Below are 16547 nucleotides of genomic sequence, written 5' to 3'. Positions count from 1 at the left end.
ATTTTAGAGCAGCCTCAGTACCTCATGGGGAACACATACGAACCGATATTGCGGGTCAAGATCCATACCGATCTCCGTCGCAAGGAGAGCTAGCCTCTATCGATTCCCCCTGGAATACAGCGGTAATACCGAACACCCGCGGCAAAAGTCTCAAACAGACCAATGGGGATACAACTCTACAGGCACTCCAAAGGTATACGCAGGACATGTTACTCGATTCTAGTGAGGTGAGTCATATGATGTATGATAGATATTAGACCTAGCGCGTTTGCTGATTGAGTGGAGCGTCTTACGCGTGGATTGGAGACCGAAAAACAAACAGTTAATGATGTCTTGGAGACATATCGCCGACAGTGTCACGACGTACTGGATCAACTTTTCAAGGCACAAGAAGAACGAATAAACCTATGCAAGCAGCAGATGGACATAATCAGAGACCACCATGCAAACGTCTGTCAAGAGATAATTCATCGCTTGGAAGCGACCAAGCGGTGTGCTAGGAAGAGGACAAACTCGCACTTAAGCTCAGAAGAAAGGAAGGGAAAAAAACACAGAAGTGCGTGAAGGTAGCTGTCTTCTCATGGTCTGCAGGCTGCCGCATACATGCCCCGAAGGCCTTGTTGCTGCTCGCTAGATTGGCTAATTTATCATTATATTGGAAAGAGAACAGTGTAGATCCTTGATAAGGTCTCGTCATGCTAGCTATTATTGCCACCCTGAAGGGAGGTTGCGAACGCAAATGGGGAGCTCTGCATTTCACGTAGGCTGCACTGTTGATATCATCCCAATATACTATACTTCCTTGCAAGGAGGTTGTGAACACAAATGGGGAGCTCTGCATTTCACGTAGGTTGTACGGCTGATATCATCCCGATATACGATACTCTCTTGCAAGGATTAACGTCGATGAGATGAGGTACGCAGTGAAGGACTTGCGGATTTAATTCCGGGTGTTCAATGGTATATAGTCAACTGTTGGCGTTTGGCCAATGTCGACCCTGATGGACGCTCCACCCGCTGGATATGCGGAATTAGAGTTGATGTGGGTGGAGAGTCCAACGGCGAATGACGATCCAGCCAATGGGGTTTACCAACCTGAGGCATGCACTAGGGTCCGATCGACCGGATTCACGTGCGACACGGTGACCGATGAGGCAAGTATGACTCGTCACGGGCGCCGACATAGGAGTCTGTTACCCAAGAAAATATGATCCTTCAAAATCATCTTTTTTTTTTTCTCTGAACTTCCCTGTTTTGCTGTCATACCCTTCTAAGATACCCCGTTCGGAGTTTCATTACTTCGGACTCTTGTTCCTTTCCCTCACTTACTCCGGGATATTAATACCGTTTGTCTCCTCTCAGTGCCCCTCTACCCCTCTCAATTGATATCTGTAAACCCTTCGCCCGCCGCCCACCATGTCTGTGAGTCAATTCCTCGCCACGATTATATCAAACTGTCTGGACAGCTACTCAACCAATTGCACAGTTCTTTATCGAAAATCCCAATGTAGGGGATACCAACCATTTGGAGGACTCGAGAAGTAAGTCAATCTCCTGATTGCGCATTATGAAGTCGCATCACTCGCGGATGGTCGATCGCTAAACGTACACAGTTCGAGGATACAACCCTCTGACACCCCCCAACCTTCTCCAACATGAGATCGCTATGACAGAGGCCTCCAGACAGACGGTCTTGCAAGCCCGTCAGGAGGCTAGCGCAGTCGTTCATGGCACTGATACCGACAAGCGCCGTTTGCTGGTCGTGGTGGGACCCTGCTCGATTCACGATCCCGACATGGCCCTTGAATACTGTGACCGTCTCTTAAAACTGAAGGAGAAATACAAGGACGAGCTTTTGATTGTCATGCGTGCCTACCTGGAGAAGCCCCGTACCACCGTTGGCTGGAAGGGTCTCATCAACGACCCCGATATCGACAATAGCTTCAAGATTAACAAGGGTCTGCGCACCTCTCGGCAACTTTTCGTCGACCTGACCAACAAGGGCATGCCCATTGCTAGCGAGATGCTGGACACTATCTCCCCGCAGTTCCTGGCTGACTGTCTCTCCGTGGGTGCGGTTGGTGCGCGGACAACCGAGTCCCAGGTCCACCGTGAGCTGGCTTCTGGTCTTTCCTTCCCTGTTGGATTCAAGAACGGCACCGATGGCTCTTTGGATGTTGCAGTGGATGCTATTGGCTCGGTCAAGCACCCCCATCACTTCCTCTCCGTCACCAAGCCCGGTGTTGTCTCCATCGTCGGCACCGTGGGTAACCCCGACTGCTTCGTCATCCTCCGTGGTGGCAAGAAGGGCCCCAACTACGATGCTCAGAGCATCGCCGAGGCCAAGGCCAAGCTTTCTGCGCAGGGCATGGAGCCCCGTCTCATGGTGGACTGCAGCCACGGTAACTCGCAGAAGAACCATAAGAACCAGCCCAAGGTGGCTGCTGTACTCGCGGAGCAGATCGCTGCGGGTGAGACCGCGATCATGGGGGTCATGATTGAGAGTAACATCAACGAGGGTATGCTTTCCATTTCCGTTATGGGTCCTGGAATCCTGTCGCTAACTGTTATCTTACAGGTAACCAGAAGGTTCCTCCTGAGGGTAAGGCCGGCCTCAAGTACGGTGTCAGTATCACCGATGCTTGTATCCACTGGGAGGACACAGAAGCTGTGCTTGAGAACCTTGCCCAGGCCGTTCGTACTCGGAAAGAGAAGCTGGCGGTCAATGGCGCTTCCAACTAGATCCACGCAAAAAGCTAAAAATTCGACTTAATCTTTCTTAACTGCTTGATTGACTGAGCAGAGCTTATATTTTGAGCCATATTCTTCCGGTGTTGGAAAAATGGGTTGGGCCATGATAGCGTTCTGTGAATAAAAGTACGATTTCGGTTTCAATACATGTTGATATACCATTGAACGAAGCACACTTTTCCATTGTAATCAGCTATGACTCCATCCGCCCCACAAGAATAAGCATAAATAATTTGACGATCCCCGCTGCTAACTGCCCGAGTTTACTGGGGGTAAGATGGATCAGACTAGCTAATAATAGTCGTACTTGACCCCGTCATCCATTACCCCAGAAATCAAAATATCCACCAGATAGTATTACTCTCCACTCCACCCTCGCACAGTTCCCGTAGATAAAATTCCATACATCCTAATACCATAATAATGTCCACACTCCCCTATTACCCTCCCACGGCGGTGATCCCAAATTATATCCCCAACGACAAAGGAACGCTCGAACTAGTCTTTGCCCTCACCTACAGCATGATATAAACAATAACGTACAAATTCACCAAACGCCCCCAAATCTCCCAATCAGACCTCCTAACCACTCTCTGGTTTGTCCCCTGTAGATACAACCCAACACCCCAACCCACCTCAAAACTAAAAGAAACGACACACACACAAAAAAAAAAAGAAGACTTCATCCACACATTTCTAGAAGGCCACTAAACTCTCAATTTCCTCACCCTCCCCTCAAAAACCGCCCTCCTAGCAACCCTCCAGAAAGAATACGCACTCTCCGACTCCCGCCATCTAATCCTCAATAATTTCGTCCTATATATCGATTCCATCACCGCATTCATCTTCATCTGGGGTCCGGCCTCCTTTCTCCTCGCCTGCCTCATCGTCTCCAACCCTTAGCTGAGGTATCCGGTCCAGGGCATCGTGAGCCTGGACCAGCTGTACGGGGACGTGTTGCATTATGCGATTGCAAGCTTTGATTCTCTGGTCTTTTTGGGAGGGTAACGGTGGTATACTATATACTGCGATACAGGGCATTCTGAATCTACGAATCAGAATTACCTGACCTTTTGGCCTAGTTGGGAGCGTGTTTGCGTGGGGGCACACGCCCTCACAGTGTGTTAGGTTCGGTAGGGGTATGTTGTGTTTTCATAAGGGGGTATAGAGTGTTCTGGACGTGAGCTATTCTAGATGCACGGTTCTCTAGATGTAACTTCAAAAAAACAAGGAGAATGTCTACAACAATATTTTCTATGGTTATGTGCCTGTATGCTCAATAGTATGAATGTCAATAACAGTCAATAGCATCTGGATGGCTATCATTCTTTCCTTTGTCCGGGGGTTTATTTTGGGGAGCATATCGTATCACTGTCGCTAGAGTTCAAGAAACAAACTAAATCAGTCTTCGAAAAACTGTATCGAGCTGATAATATAGATTCCTTCGAAAGTAGGAAGGATTATTCATGGCTCGTTGGTTTTAAGCATACGCACATTCGCTCTCCACTGATCTGTCGGCTGACTCTGGGATACTGAAGTCGACAATGTGCGCAGCGAAAGATATTCGCCGTTTGGTAGCTGCATTGGTAGTTGTAGTTTGGTGGATGTTCTGTAAATTCGATGGATTACCTCCATCGAACATCGTATCGTGAGGTCGGTAAGCGGTAGACTTTTGTCCACCGAAATCTTCTAGTGTCTCGATGTGCTTTCGTTTGCGCGACGACAATGGAGATGACAAGCTGGTATCGCTCCGCTTGAGCATCTCAGCTGAAGCGACGCTGCCATCAGCTTCAATACAATACGACTTGTAAGGAATATCGGCGGCTTGCTGGGTGCTAGACGTGAAAGTGTCTACGTCAAAGATGTTCGTTTGACCCGATGCACCAAACGTCCAAATTCGAGCGCCGCCGTGGGCAGCTTGCAAGGACAGCTCAACCACGTTTTTCACCCGCCCAATTTCCTTTCCGTAGATTTTGAATGGCCACATCATGGCTGTTGGTCTGTAGCTCACACTAAGGAGGAAGTCCCAGTCGCCGTTTTGGTTCGGTGCGAGACTTCCACGACCCTTTCGTGACCTTTCGCTGTCGAGAAACCAATCTCGTGCTAGATCACTATCGCCCATGACATTCTCTCCTTGCCTTTCACGTTCCCTTCGAATCACATTGAAGACATCCAGCGGGACAGAGTATAAGACAATCCGGTCTCCATAGGCGGCTACCACCCGCAGGCCCCAGTTCAAGTCCGAACCGGCTGCAAAGACCGTAGGGGCTAGTCCCTCTTTTGCAGCTCCTGACGGGCTTTTTCCAAATGGCGGGATACAAATAAGAGCTCTCGTCAGACTGGTAGGACCACCGAAAGGAGCATCGGAACCTATACAAAGCAGACTAGTGCGCGGTTCGATGAACAGGAAATGTAAACCATCCTTGATAGGAACAGCTCGGTAGTGGTGGCAATGGGTCGCCCTCACTAATCCGAGATTGCTAGTTTCTCCGGAACTCCACTGAGCGAAAGATTGGATATCGACCAAAATATGAAAAGGGCAAGTTGGCCGTTGTTCACCAGATCGTGCATTGTGACATTTACAACTGGGTAATCCCGGACCAGCAAGGGATGAGATGAGCCGCAGCTCTGTAGGCGTCTCTGATCGACGAGGCAGAAAGTGCAGGATTTCCGATGGCTGCGACATAGCAAGACGTTTTTGACAATCTTGTTTTGTCCTTTCATCAATCCAACGCAGCTCAATACAAGAACCAGAGCCGAATGCCACGCACTGACGTCCGGGACAGACAGACACACTGCGCGGTGGGTCTTCTGGAGAACATACGTCTTCATAGTAATTAAGGGAACTAATTTCCATGGGTTGTATAGAGCCGTCTATTATGCCAGAGGTGAAACCAGCGGATTGGAAGAGATTTGGTCGAGCAGCGTTAGAAGGTACCAAGTCGCACATCAACCCTGAACAGTTACGGAATAGCGCCGCAATCACGAATCTGGGAGTACTAGTATCAATCGTGGCGGACATCACTTCGGCGGGACAAGTAATGGTTGTAATCGGGGCAACATCCGCGTTTTTATTCACAGACGAAGGGAAGGAACTCTCATGGTTCCGGCCAAGCAGACGATAAACGTAGATTTTGCATCCACTAATTATTAGTAAATAATTGCCGCAATCACTAACACGGAACTTGGACACAGCTGCGGTACCATTCTGGTTGACACTGAAATTCGTGGAAAACGAGTATGACGCCGGTGTGGAATCGCGCCTTCGGGATAGTTTCGAAAAGTCAACGACCGCGGTTGTTAAGAAGCCATCCCTCTCCACGTTCAACTTTCGACCGGAAAGGACGCATTCTGTGGCGAAACGCCGGCTCATCTTCCACACAGTGCTCTCTTTGCGGTGTTCTAAATTCCGATGTTGTATCAGGCAGTCCCGCTGCCAGGAATTCCACCAGCCCGCTCGTTTGAGCATACTTTTCAGAAGTCGCTCATTCAGGCTCACTTTCATCCATTGGGAGCACGTCCGTCGAGCATTATCAAAATCACGAGGGGCCAACATGAAGAATATCTGCAGCAAAATTTCAGGCGGTACAATATTCGCGGCAGGGCGAGAAACAGGCATTGCCTTGTCAATTGTTCGAGACCAAGACCTGCAGGTTAGGCGTAAAGAGTGACGGGTTTCACGAGGGATAAAATTGAGCAGCCTTTTAGTCACAATTCGCGGAAGTATAAGACCCTGTGAGATACTCTGGGGTTTGAGACCATTTTCTGACCTCAAACCAGAGCAAAATACCGAATCCAGATGCGAAGCGTTAATTGAACCCGCTGCAATTTTATTGGCGGCGCGTGCATCACCGTGGAAGTCATTCACAGACATCAAGACCCATTTATGGCGACGCCAATGCGATGGTTTTATGGATTGTAATGCAAGTAGCTCTAAGCAGTTTCCCGGGGTGTATAGATGAGTGCAACTTGAATGAACGAAAAGAATTGGCGTTTTGAGTTAAAGTAAAGATGGATAATGATTAGAAGTAGAAAATAGGCCTATCCTTGCCCTAAGAATTTGGAAACTATATCACATCGATGAATGTCGGCTTTCACCGTGATAAGCGACTGAGCTGCTCCGTTGAAGTTTGCTATTCCAGGTTTCGTTATGGCTAGCCTCGCTTTTCTGATCCATAGGTGTACGGTTCTTCCAAGCGCACTGCAGACAAGGTAGGCAATGAATGCACTAATACAAGAGAGGTGAGGAGAAGATGCCGGATGGTCTTAGAGCTGTGAACGAAAGGAGAGCCCGAGGAATGTATAGGAGAGAGTGTTGACAACTCAGGACACCGGAATAAAAGCCATACGGATGCTGTTCCTTTTTTATCGCCTCCTGAGGCTGCACGGGTGGAATTTCTACCGCCCGCAATAGCCGTCTTGACGTCGATATAGGGTGTATCCTCCTGCATCGAACCTCCTCAACCAAGAGCGGCGACGAAGAGTGGGTCCAATTTTGGGGAAGCTCCATGGTTGGCGAATGCAATAGCAACTCCGCAGCAGTCAGCCATAGCGAGGGGCGAGGAAGCAGAAACTTCTGTGTGATTATCGATTGGGTTCATGAAGATTGCCGTCGCCCATGGAAGGTCGCGAGGATGAGCCGGTGGTGCCGCCGACTCAGCGTTGGAGCGAGTGGAGATGAACAGACTACGTGAACGAGTCAGAAGTTAGAACATGGACGGTTTCCGGGCGGAGAATCAAGGCGAGGATCATAAGCGGGTCTCTCAAAGAAAGGCGACAATTATTGAGTGATCGATGTCGATCTCTTGTGTGATGCCTGCACAATGATGAAGCTGTTGCATTCCCCACTTGGAATTCACAGAAGTAACCATAACATGAGGAAACAGTCGATCCTCTTCCCCACGGTTCTATTCAGCTCTAATTACACAGTACAATCATGAATAGGATTAGAAGAAGAGATTCGATTGCAACCACGTGCCAATCAACGTGAGGTGCGCCACACAACGTCATCGGTGGATGCAGCAAACCGATATTTAACTTGTCATAAAGGAATACGGAGAGTTCCAATCTAATTTTTTTTTTTTTTAAAAAAAAAATAGCAGGTGCAACATTGAAAGATTGCATGTAATATGTGAGCATTATCGGCCACCGTACAAAAAATAAAGATGAAAAAAAAGACCAAAGCTGCATTAACTGCCGAGTATGCCTTCTCACTCCGAACAGCAATGATCGGGTAATAGTGATCAACCTGTGAGCGGTAAATTCAAAATAGATGCTGGCGTCTATGGTGGCCCAATAGACAGGGGAAACATGAACAAAACAAGAACAAGACAGAGGTGATATTAATAGCAGGTGGGCATGGCATGGCGTCGTATATCATAATATACTCGGGGCATTGAAAGCATTGATATTAACAAAGGGTATAATATCTATGATGAATAAAAGTGAAACAAGCAAATACTAGTAAATAGCGGAAGGGTCGCAGGAAGGAAGACATGGAAGGGGGGTGTAGAGTGGTTGGGTACCCTGGACCACGCGAGGCATGGTCTGGTGTTTCATGTACCTCATATAGACCCAGGGTATTCGCCGACGGTGTGGCCTGGAAGCCAGGCGCCATCGAGAGGCATGATGAGACTGGGATTGACATATTTGTTCAGCCTGACTTCTACTCCTTGCCTACCAATTTGGATCGGTAGGGCGTCACGGTCGAGGCCTGATGGAGAAGAAAAGGATGAAGGTGAGGGGGAAAGGTTGCCACCGCCATCGCGGTCAATACTCTTCAAAGCAATGAACTTCATCAGAGGCTCATAACTCCTAGAGAAGAAGTAGCTGAACCACACCGTTGCACCCAAGAGAGGCACAAGGATCAAGGAACGCGTGATAGCTGTGCGCAGTGCAAATACGCCTATCATCGCAACTTGGAACACCATCAAGCCTACCAGGACTCGACTGCATATCATTGGCCATGCACGCCCGGTAGAATGCTGCTGATGGTCCATCGCATACAGGAGCTGGTACTTGTAAATGAAGTACCCGATGGTAAAGTACACCAATCCAAACAGACAGATTAACCAAGAGCTTGGGAACACGCTATACACCACGCAAATGATTAAGATGAGGATCGTCTGCGGGATCGAATACCCGTAACTGAAAGTAGGTGGCGTAGACAGTTCGGCATACTCTCGTGGTGTCTTGGCCTTAAAGAAATTGATGGGGTACATTGCAACGCTTCCAAACTCCAGCAGCCGGAAGGGAAACATTCCCACACCTTGCAGGACTATAAGATTGATGTAAAATGGTGCAAAGTTTTCAAGCGAATTGGCCAGCGCAAACGCGATGGTAGTGGCATCTTGAAACGCATCACGAAGATGCTTGAATAGTTCGTAGAATGTCGTTGCCGTTCCGAAGACCGTGAAAACAAGGAAAAGGTTGAAGAAAGAGAAGAAGAAGTTTTTGGAAATGACGGACAATTCAACATCACCACGCGATGTCATTCCCTGAAGGTTTGAGAGCCCTGATCGGACAAACAGTTAGCACGTCATCCTTGACTAGGCCTTTCAGATGGTCTGACTTACAGTTATATAGATAAGGGACAGCAATAGTCATCAACGAGAGAACTAAAGTCGGAAGACCGGTTTGGACGAGGGACTTCGCAATGGGGTTGCGGGCCAGCGCCTCGGCTAGTTGTGGGAACACCTTATGTAGCGTCTCCAGCTCCAGAAGATATGCTAGAGGAACGAGGAGTACCGACCAGAACACGGTCAAGAAGCCAATGACTCCCGTGATGGACCAGGACTGCATCATTCGCCTCGAACGTGGCAAGTATGTATTCTTCCACACGACGTCAGCCGGCGCCGGTGCCAGCCTGGCAAGCAACTGCATAGGATGAGGATCGAGGATAGCCTGAACAACCATCTGAGATGCAAAAATGGACTCCATGGTCACAAATGCTAACTCAGTAGGGGGATACTCCTTTTGGCGCGCCACTCGGATCTCTTCATCAATCCTCCGCAACTTTTCTTCATAATAGTCTATCGCATCAACGCTCTTGTACCGTAGTTTTAACGGTCCGTACCACAAGCGAATCGTGGGACGTTGGTGCGAGTAGTCCGCAATGTGGTTTCGTCCACTCTCTGAAAGAAGCTGTATGCGTTCGCTGTCATCTTCAGAGAACAGGCTCGACCCACGCGGCTGATGATGTGCCAGCGGTAACGTGCTAACATTTTCGGTCTGTCGTTTGTATCCGACGTGCTTAGTCCACGCTCGTTCAAGATTCCGTAATATTTGCAATCGCTCGTCGACGAGGTGGTCCAACTCTCGCCAATCCCGGCATAAAGTAACACTCTCAACTTTTCCAACCTGAAGACCCTCCACGAATTCAATGATCTTCTCTTCAGATGCCATGTCCTGGGGAATACCTGAGAGGCGGATAGTCCGGTCAGTGGTACTAGTCTGGCTGCCGAGATACTTCTGTCTGATACGAATGATTTTGTTCGTCTCCTGGAGTAGCATATAGACCGCTAATCCGGTGAATATGTATGTGAACACCACATACATCCACAAATAGTTCGGGTCAGTCACGGGCTTCTTGTCCTTGTTCCCACCGAGAGAATTATCATCGTTGTCATCCCAGCCCGGGATCCCCCTTTTCCCGGTATACTTGTAATGGATCGGAAGTATTATAACCACGGCGAACATGAAGACGGCTGACAAGAATCGGATCGCAAACTTGAAAAACGACAAGAACTACACCATCAGACGATACTGTTAGAGTTTGCTTGTCCCACTGGTACATGGAATGCAACAAAACTTACTACAAACGCATCCAAGCCCGCAGAGTGCAAAACATCCTCTTCAGTTACCCTATAGAGCACTGGTATCCACCCAAAAAAGCTATCAGGAAGCTCCGGTAAGTGTGAAGCTGCGCAACGCTGTCGTCTTCGTGCGGCGTACAGCTCCGTCCATTTCGGTCGTAGGACCTACACAAAATAGCTTCGTTAGAGATCATTGCATGTATAACAGATGAGATGTAAGACGTACACAGAAAGATAAGAAAGCACTTAGTCCCAATGTTAAGCTAATAATAAGCTGAGTATACAGATCACGCTGCCCTTTTGCTTGGTCACCCCACGTTGGCTCATGGACGCCCCCGGACTTGTCACTTTTAACTGCAGCTGTTATTATGGCTGCAGCAGCAGCCTCTGTCAGAGACATGTGTTAAGGAGTGAAGTCCCGTTGTGAAGTCTCTTGGGCGGCACAGTTTTCGTCAATGCATATGGGAAGCGTTCGGCACTTTCACGGTAAAGATGCGCAAGCCAAAACAACTGACGTCAGGGTGGGTTATCGCGTGATGGATACACCGCGTCGCTGGCCAAATGACCTCCTTTATATGAGAGCTGTCCTAGTAAGTTTCGCAACTGAAAGTCGCCTCTCTCTAATACCTCAGAAAAATGTGCGGTAATTTCTGCGGACTCGATTGTGCTCAAACTTCAATAAGCTCTTTGGCGATTCCAAATATGGTAAGCTAAAAAGATGAGTTGTGCAATCAGCTGACTCAGCTGGGAGTTATGTAGGCCTTGGCAGGCACTATGCAGTTATGTGATACCAACGAATCCATGATAGACGCTAGGCAAGACAAAATAGGAGATATTAATTCTACGGCAAGCCATATCTTCAACGAGCACCCTAACCTAGTATATACGTGTATACTCATCTAAAGTTCCATTAGATAAAGCGAAACCTCGCTTCTATGCTGTTTTCGTGGCATATCTTGAAGCATCGTAGTAAAGATCTAGCAAACAGCCTGCTGACCATGCTTGCGTGGGCGACTATCATTAAAGAATGTATCGTTAGCAGTCTGAGCTATGTCATTATATCTCAGAAGGGGAAGGGATGGCATACAGAGTCAGAACAGTGTGCACCGGCTTTATTTGTCAATTCTGTGAGGCCCTTCCAAGGGCTTTCTCTAAGTGCTCGCTTGCACCCTCCTAAGCGACGAGTTATCTGCTGATAAGTTTCTGTTCGTCCCTCTGGTGTTGTTCTGCGAGCTATATCGAAGTGTAAGAAGGCACGAAGGAAATATCCTCGCTGCCACACCCATTCGGGCCCCTGGTGATAGTTTCTGCCCTTGGAAGTGGTAAAGTCCGTAGAGTCCTCCGAATTGTTATAGTTGGGACGATAGTTAAGATCGGAGGGATCGAGAGTAGCCATACCAACAGGACCAAGAAGAACTGAGTCTGCAATGGCAAGCGCCGTTAGAGCATTGGAGGGATCAAAGAGATCCGGTGACACAGTCATGGCAATGGGGAAGTTGGACCGAAGTTGGTAGTCTTCATAGGGCTTGCCGGATTTATACAAATCCTTGTAGATGCCACGGCGGTTGACAATCTTTGCATCAACATCGTATCCACTGTCTTCATCGGGACTCACAGGAATGTAATAGCAACGCTCGAAACTGTTCCTGATCTTGGCGGCCCAATCTCTGAACGTAACTGATCTGCCATCTCCAATATCTATTCCTTCGTGTGGGTAAAGTCCCTGTTCATATAGCTTCCCAACCCAAGTCAAAGCACTGTAGAGAAGCCCAGTAATTTCAATGGCTGCGCCATCTCGAGGTGTGCCAGGAAATCCTTTGTTTCCAGCCTTCTCACTCTCCCCCATCTTGTCTTGCCAGGTCCCACAATTGAACTGGCTACCTCCTAATATCAGACCTGTCTCCCAGTCAACATTGACGTCGATTTGAAAGCCCTCAGGCTTCATTTGCATATCAAGCTCAGGGCCAGCGTTATACTCTTGGAATGACAGCCCTTGGGCATGTCGTTGGAAAACCTCCTGGATAACCTCCGTTATTGTTGAATGCCGAGAGTATGCACGAGGGTCGTCGAAGGGGAACCATGTATCATCGTACGGCAGGAACCTCCTGGGAACTTTCTCGCTGAGGAGCTGTATACCATTTGGAACCATTGTGGTGTAATCTTGAATAGCCTGGAGGAAGAACCATACAGAATCTCGAGAATTGTAACGAGGAAGCTTTCCGCTGCTCAACAGATTAGGGATCATCCCGTGTTTGAGGACGCTAGCAAACGCGATAATATGCTCTTTGGCATCGTCAAACCGGCCAGTACAGAGAAGCAAGCCTCGGAGAGATATGAAAACGTCTCTACCCCAGCATCTAGCCCAGTCCACAGCAAAATGGGGCAGGCCAGCCGCAAGACTTGACACTCGTTTCGTAGGCCATAGGGATGCAGATTTTACGTATCCAGTTTGTTGGACGCTGACCATGCCCAGTTGATGGACAAATTCTTGTCCCTTTTGTATACTTCCTCCCAGAAGCCGAATGCCCTGCTTCCATGCAGCGTTGTACGCGACTTGGAGAACAATGGCAAAATACCTCGGCAGGAGAAAGCTGGGGAGCCCACGAACGGCATTGAATTTGTTCCGTAGCCAGGACGCCGGGTCATTTAGAGCAATATATCCGTCTTTTTGTGCCACCTTCTCCAAACGCTCTATAATATAGTCAAGGGCCCACTGGCCTTGCCGGAGGTGATCACAGAGTGGATGCCCCAGTTCGTTATATCGAATGATGGTTTCCAGAACGCTCCACCATCCCTGAAGGCCTGCATAGACCAACGGCCCATAATTGGGTACGGCGTATACTCCATCTTGACCTTCACTAAAATCCCTTTCTTCGGCTTCACAGCGGTAGAGTACAAAATTAAGGTCAACCAGACTGAGCTTTGAGAATGCCTGATCTGCACCTTCAGTGATGTAATGGTCCAGCCCTGTGGAATGCTCAGCTGTCGGGATGGACGTTTCGAAGAGGGCAATTGACCCCGCTATGAAGGAGTCCAAAACAGAAATGATGGTATCATGACCGTGTTCCTCAACTTTAACTGCGTTAGTCTCTCGAACTGTGCTGGGCAATCCCCGTAAGTAGTCCTTATCCGCCAGGACTTTTGCTCTGGCATTTTCTCCAGCTTCAACTTCCAATGTCCATGCCCCAAGTGGTTTGACTCGCGTCCCGGTGAGGTGAGTTGGTGCTAGGATGGGATGACCATCCTGGCCCGGGAAAGAAGTATGTGCTATCAAGAATATGCCCCTTCGTGTCTTCGGGTGAACTCTATGAACAGTTATGTATTCTCCATCATGATGAATATGTGTCTCATCGTATCCATCGGCTCCCATCATAGTGTGAAGCTCATTTAGGATCTTTTTGATGCTCCCAATGCCGCCATCAGAAGCCAGCTCCCCCTTAGAGGGTCCTGAAAACGATGAGGAATACAGCCGTGTCTCATGAACGAGGTCAACTAATTTTGGGTATACTTCATCATAGCCCATGACGCTTCCAGTAGCCGAGGCGCACATTGAAACTAATGCAGCATTAGGTAATGTATCTACCGCTGTTCGCTTTTGGGCCGGCATTTCGTTATCGTGTGTACAATCCATGAAGAGTGCTTGGACGGGACACGGGCGTATGTGAGAAATGGCTTCTTCCTGGTTATCAGTACTTGCAGACGCTATAGCGTGACTGCTCCCTGCAGTGGGCAAGTCAAGGTCAAAACTGCCAATAGGGCGTCCTCCATGGCGGTGTACAAGACGACTTAGTTCCCCGGTGCTCCAGGCCTGCATGGCCTCCCGAATGAGTGCATTAATGCCTAGCCTCTTGACGAAAACATAATCAGCTTCTTCGGAGCCCGTGAAGAGCTCGGCGAAGACCGTCAAATTGGGTCGAACTTTTCGTGCCTCGTCCAACAGGTACTCTGCGACCCTTAACGGCGTTGAGTGGCAATTGTCAATCCGAAATCCCGAAAAATACTTCGCCATCAGACGAGTGTATTTAGTCATGAACTCCCAAAGAAATGGGCTGTCTTCAGGGCAGTTGCCATATCTTAACTTCACACAATCACCCCACACAATGACTTCTCGTCTCAAATAGGCTTTCGAGTCTGGTCCAGCGTTATCCCGCAACGCGTCAGCATTCCATATCCACCCGTTGTTCACAAGCGCAAGTGCCGTCGAATTGTGCTGCTTCGTAACTTCGTTGACGGGCAGTCTTGTAAAATATGTCTCAATAAGTGGATTCTCTTTCGTGACAGAACCAAGCTTCGGTCCATGATCATCTATTCTCAGGTATTTGATGCGATTGAACACTTGCTCCATTATTTCGGATACGTCTGTATCGTATTCTGTATAAAAGGGCAGGTTCACTTCATCGAGCAATTGAGTGCACCTGCTCTCTGCTTCATCATGGTTGGAATCTACTGGACCAAGCAGAGCAGTTAAAATGGCCGCACCGAGGTGGCCATCGACTGCCCGAGTAAACCTTCCGAGTATGCTTTTGGATGTTGGGATTGCGTGCTCACGGATGAAGCTTGCCTGCTCCTTCAGAGTTAGGTTCTTGAAGTCCTTCAGAGCAAACCGTGACCATTGATCGCTTTCCAAATCGATCTCTGGAGACTTGGCCCATTGGTCAACGATCCTTCGGGTGTCCGTTTTAACATTAACGATGTAGTACTCCCATAGCCTCAAGCTGCCTATAACACGCTCACGCATTACGTTCATCACAACAATCAGATCGTCGGCAGTCTTAAATTCCGTTGGAAGACCCAGGGGTTGAAGGTCTTCTCCAAACTGCAATAAAGCAGTGTCTAGCTCCAATGCTGCCTCAAGCCATGGTGCTGTCTCAACGCTATAACCAGCCTCCGGGTGCTCCTCAAGCCATCTGCTGTTATTAGCAGTATGGTTCCATACAACATCTGTTAGCGACAAGAGCCCATAATCTACTTCCATCTTCTTAACCATTTGAGCTACATCATTCTCCCCCTTAGGGAATAGGGTCTCATCGAACTGTAGTTGGTCAAAAATGCTGTAGGGGGAATTCGAGGCTCCACGTTTCATCAAGGGCGTAAAATGAACCATATTGTACTTGCGCTGGCTGATTCCATTTAAATGATTCTCCCAATCAGTTGGGTATCTACCCATGAACTTAGAGATCACGGAGAATATTGAAAGAGCATTGAGAGGAAGGTCACGGCCACCAAGACTTAGTCTCGGTGCAACATCAATATAATGCGTTGGGGTCTTGACCGGTTCAGACGTCTCAACCGGAGCAACGGAGAAGTCTGGAAGTGGAGTGTAGGCAGTGTAAAACGCGAAAGATCCTGGAGAAGTGATTGGAACATCGATCTGGATGTTCTTATTGAAGTCTGGATTTAATCTAATTCTGCCTCAACAACTGAAAAGCCAAAAGTCAGAGAGAGGGATCGCTTTACCTGAAACTCCGGAAGTTCGAGCGTTTGAAGGGCTCCCCGTCCTCCGGAACATTCACCCACAGCATTCCTTCCCTGCAGATCGAGCTGCTGCCTTCGATCACGAAGCGAAGCGAGTATGGAGGATTGGTGGGTGGAGGAAGGTAGATATAGCCCCCCGGCACATCTGGGGAGCCATCGTCTTTCAATGGAAGCAGATAAACCTGGCGTGGAGCAGGCATTGTTATTTGATCGGGTTATCCAAAGGGAAAGCTGTGACGCAGCCCTGGGTGCTTCAGCCAGGTTGGATGCGGGGATAGATGAAAGGTATCGGCCCGGCCGATAGAGTTGTTGAGGATCGCTAGAGATACGCTGATCCAGCCAATGTACAGGAGAATGAAGAGTGAGATTTTGACGGAGGAAGAAAACCAAAATTAAACACGGACAAAACAAACAAAGCCAGCTTTTTAGGTTCCTCATTTATGTTCCTGGGTGCTTTGGAACCCCGCAGGAGCAGGAGGTCTGACATCATGGAACGGTGCAAAGGCC

General features: G+C 48.5%; 4 protein-coding genes across 4 annotated transcripts; 1 reads left to right on the top strand and 3 right to left on the bottom strand.

The window, feature by feature from the left end:
* Positions 1-1416: 1416 nt before the first annotated feature.
* ABOM_005424 (3-deoxy-7-phosphoheptulonate synthase) lies at positions 1417-2742 on the top strand (the record flags this gene model as incomplete). The annotated part of the gene is made up of 4 exons (XM_022532553.1): positions 1417-1422; positions 1487-1541; positions 1614-2519; positions 2579-2742. 4 exons carry the CDS (start codon positions 1417-1419, stop codon positions 2740-2742), a joined length of 1131 nt encoding a protein of 376 aa, XP_022389457.1.
* A 1489-nt stretch (positions 2743-4231) lies between these two features.
* On the bottom strand, positions 4232-6370 carry ABOM_005423 (uncharacterized protein; the record flags this gene model as incomplete). Its single annotated transcript, XM_022532552.1, has 1 exon — positions 4232-6370. The coding sequence occupies one exon, from the start codon at positions 6368-6370 to the stop codon at positions 4232-4234; it is 2139 nt and encodes a 712-aa protein (XP_022389460.1).
* Positions 6371-8315: 1945 nt separating this feature from the next.
* Positions 8316-10965, bottom strand: ABOM_005422 (putative DUF221 domain protein; the record flags this gene model as incomplete). The annotated part of the gene is made up of 4 exons (XM_022532551.1): positions 8316-9265; positions 9327-10497; positions 10566-10730; positions 10792-10965. 4 exons carry the CDS (start codon positions 10963-10965, stop codon positions 8316-8318), a joined length of 2460 nt encoding a protein of 819 aa, XP_022389459.1.
* Positions 10966-11498: 533 nt separating this feature from the next.
* Positions 11499-16240, bottom strand: ABOM_005421 (putative glycogen debranching enzyme Gdb1; the record flags this gene model as incomplete). The annotated part of the gene is made up of 3 exons (XM_022532550.1): positions 11499-11579; positions 11653-15967; positions 16023-16240. 3 exons carry the CDS (start codon positions 16238-16240, stop codon positions 11499-11501), a joined length of 4614 nt encoding a protein of 1537 aa, XP_022389462.1.
* Positions 16241-16547: the final 307 nt, after the last annotated feature.

Source organism: Aspergillus bombycis (genome assembly GCF_001792695.1).
Source record: "Aspergillus bombycis strain NRRL26010 chromosome Unknown contig00039, whole genome shotgun sequence".
Lineage (NCBI taxonomy): Eukaryota > Fungi > Ascomycota > Eurotiomycetes > Eurotiales > Aspergillaceae > Aspergillus > Aspergillus bombycis.
This window is presented reverse-complemented; position numbering and strand designations above follow the sequence as displayed.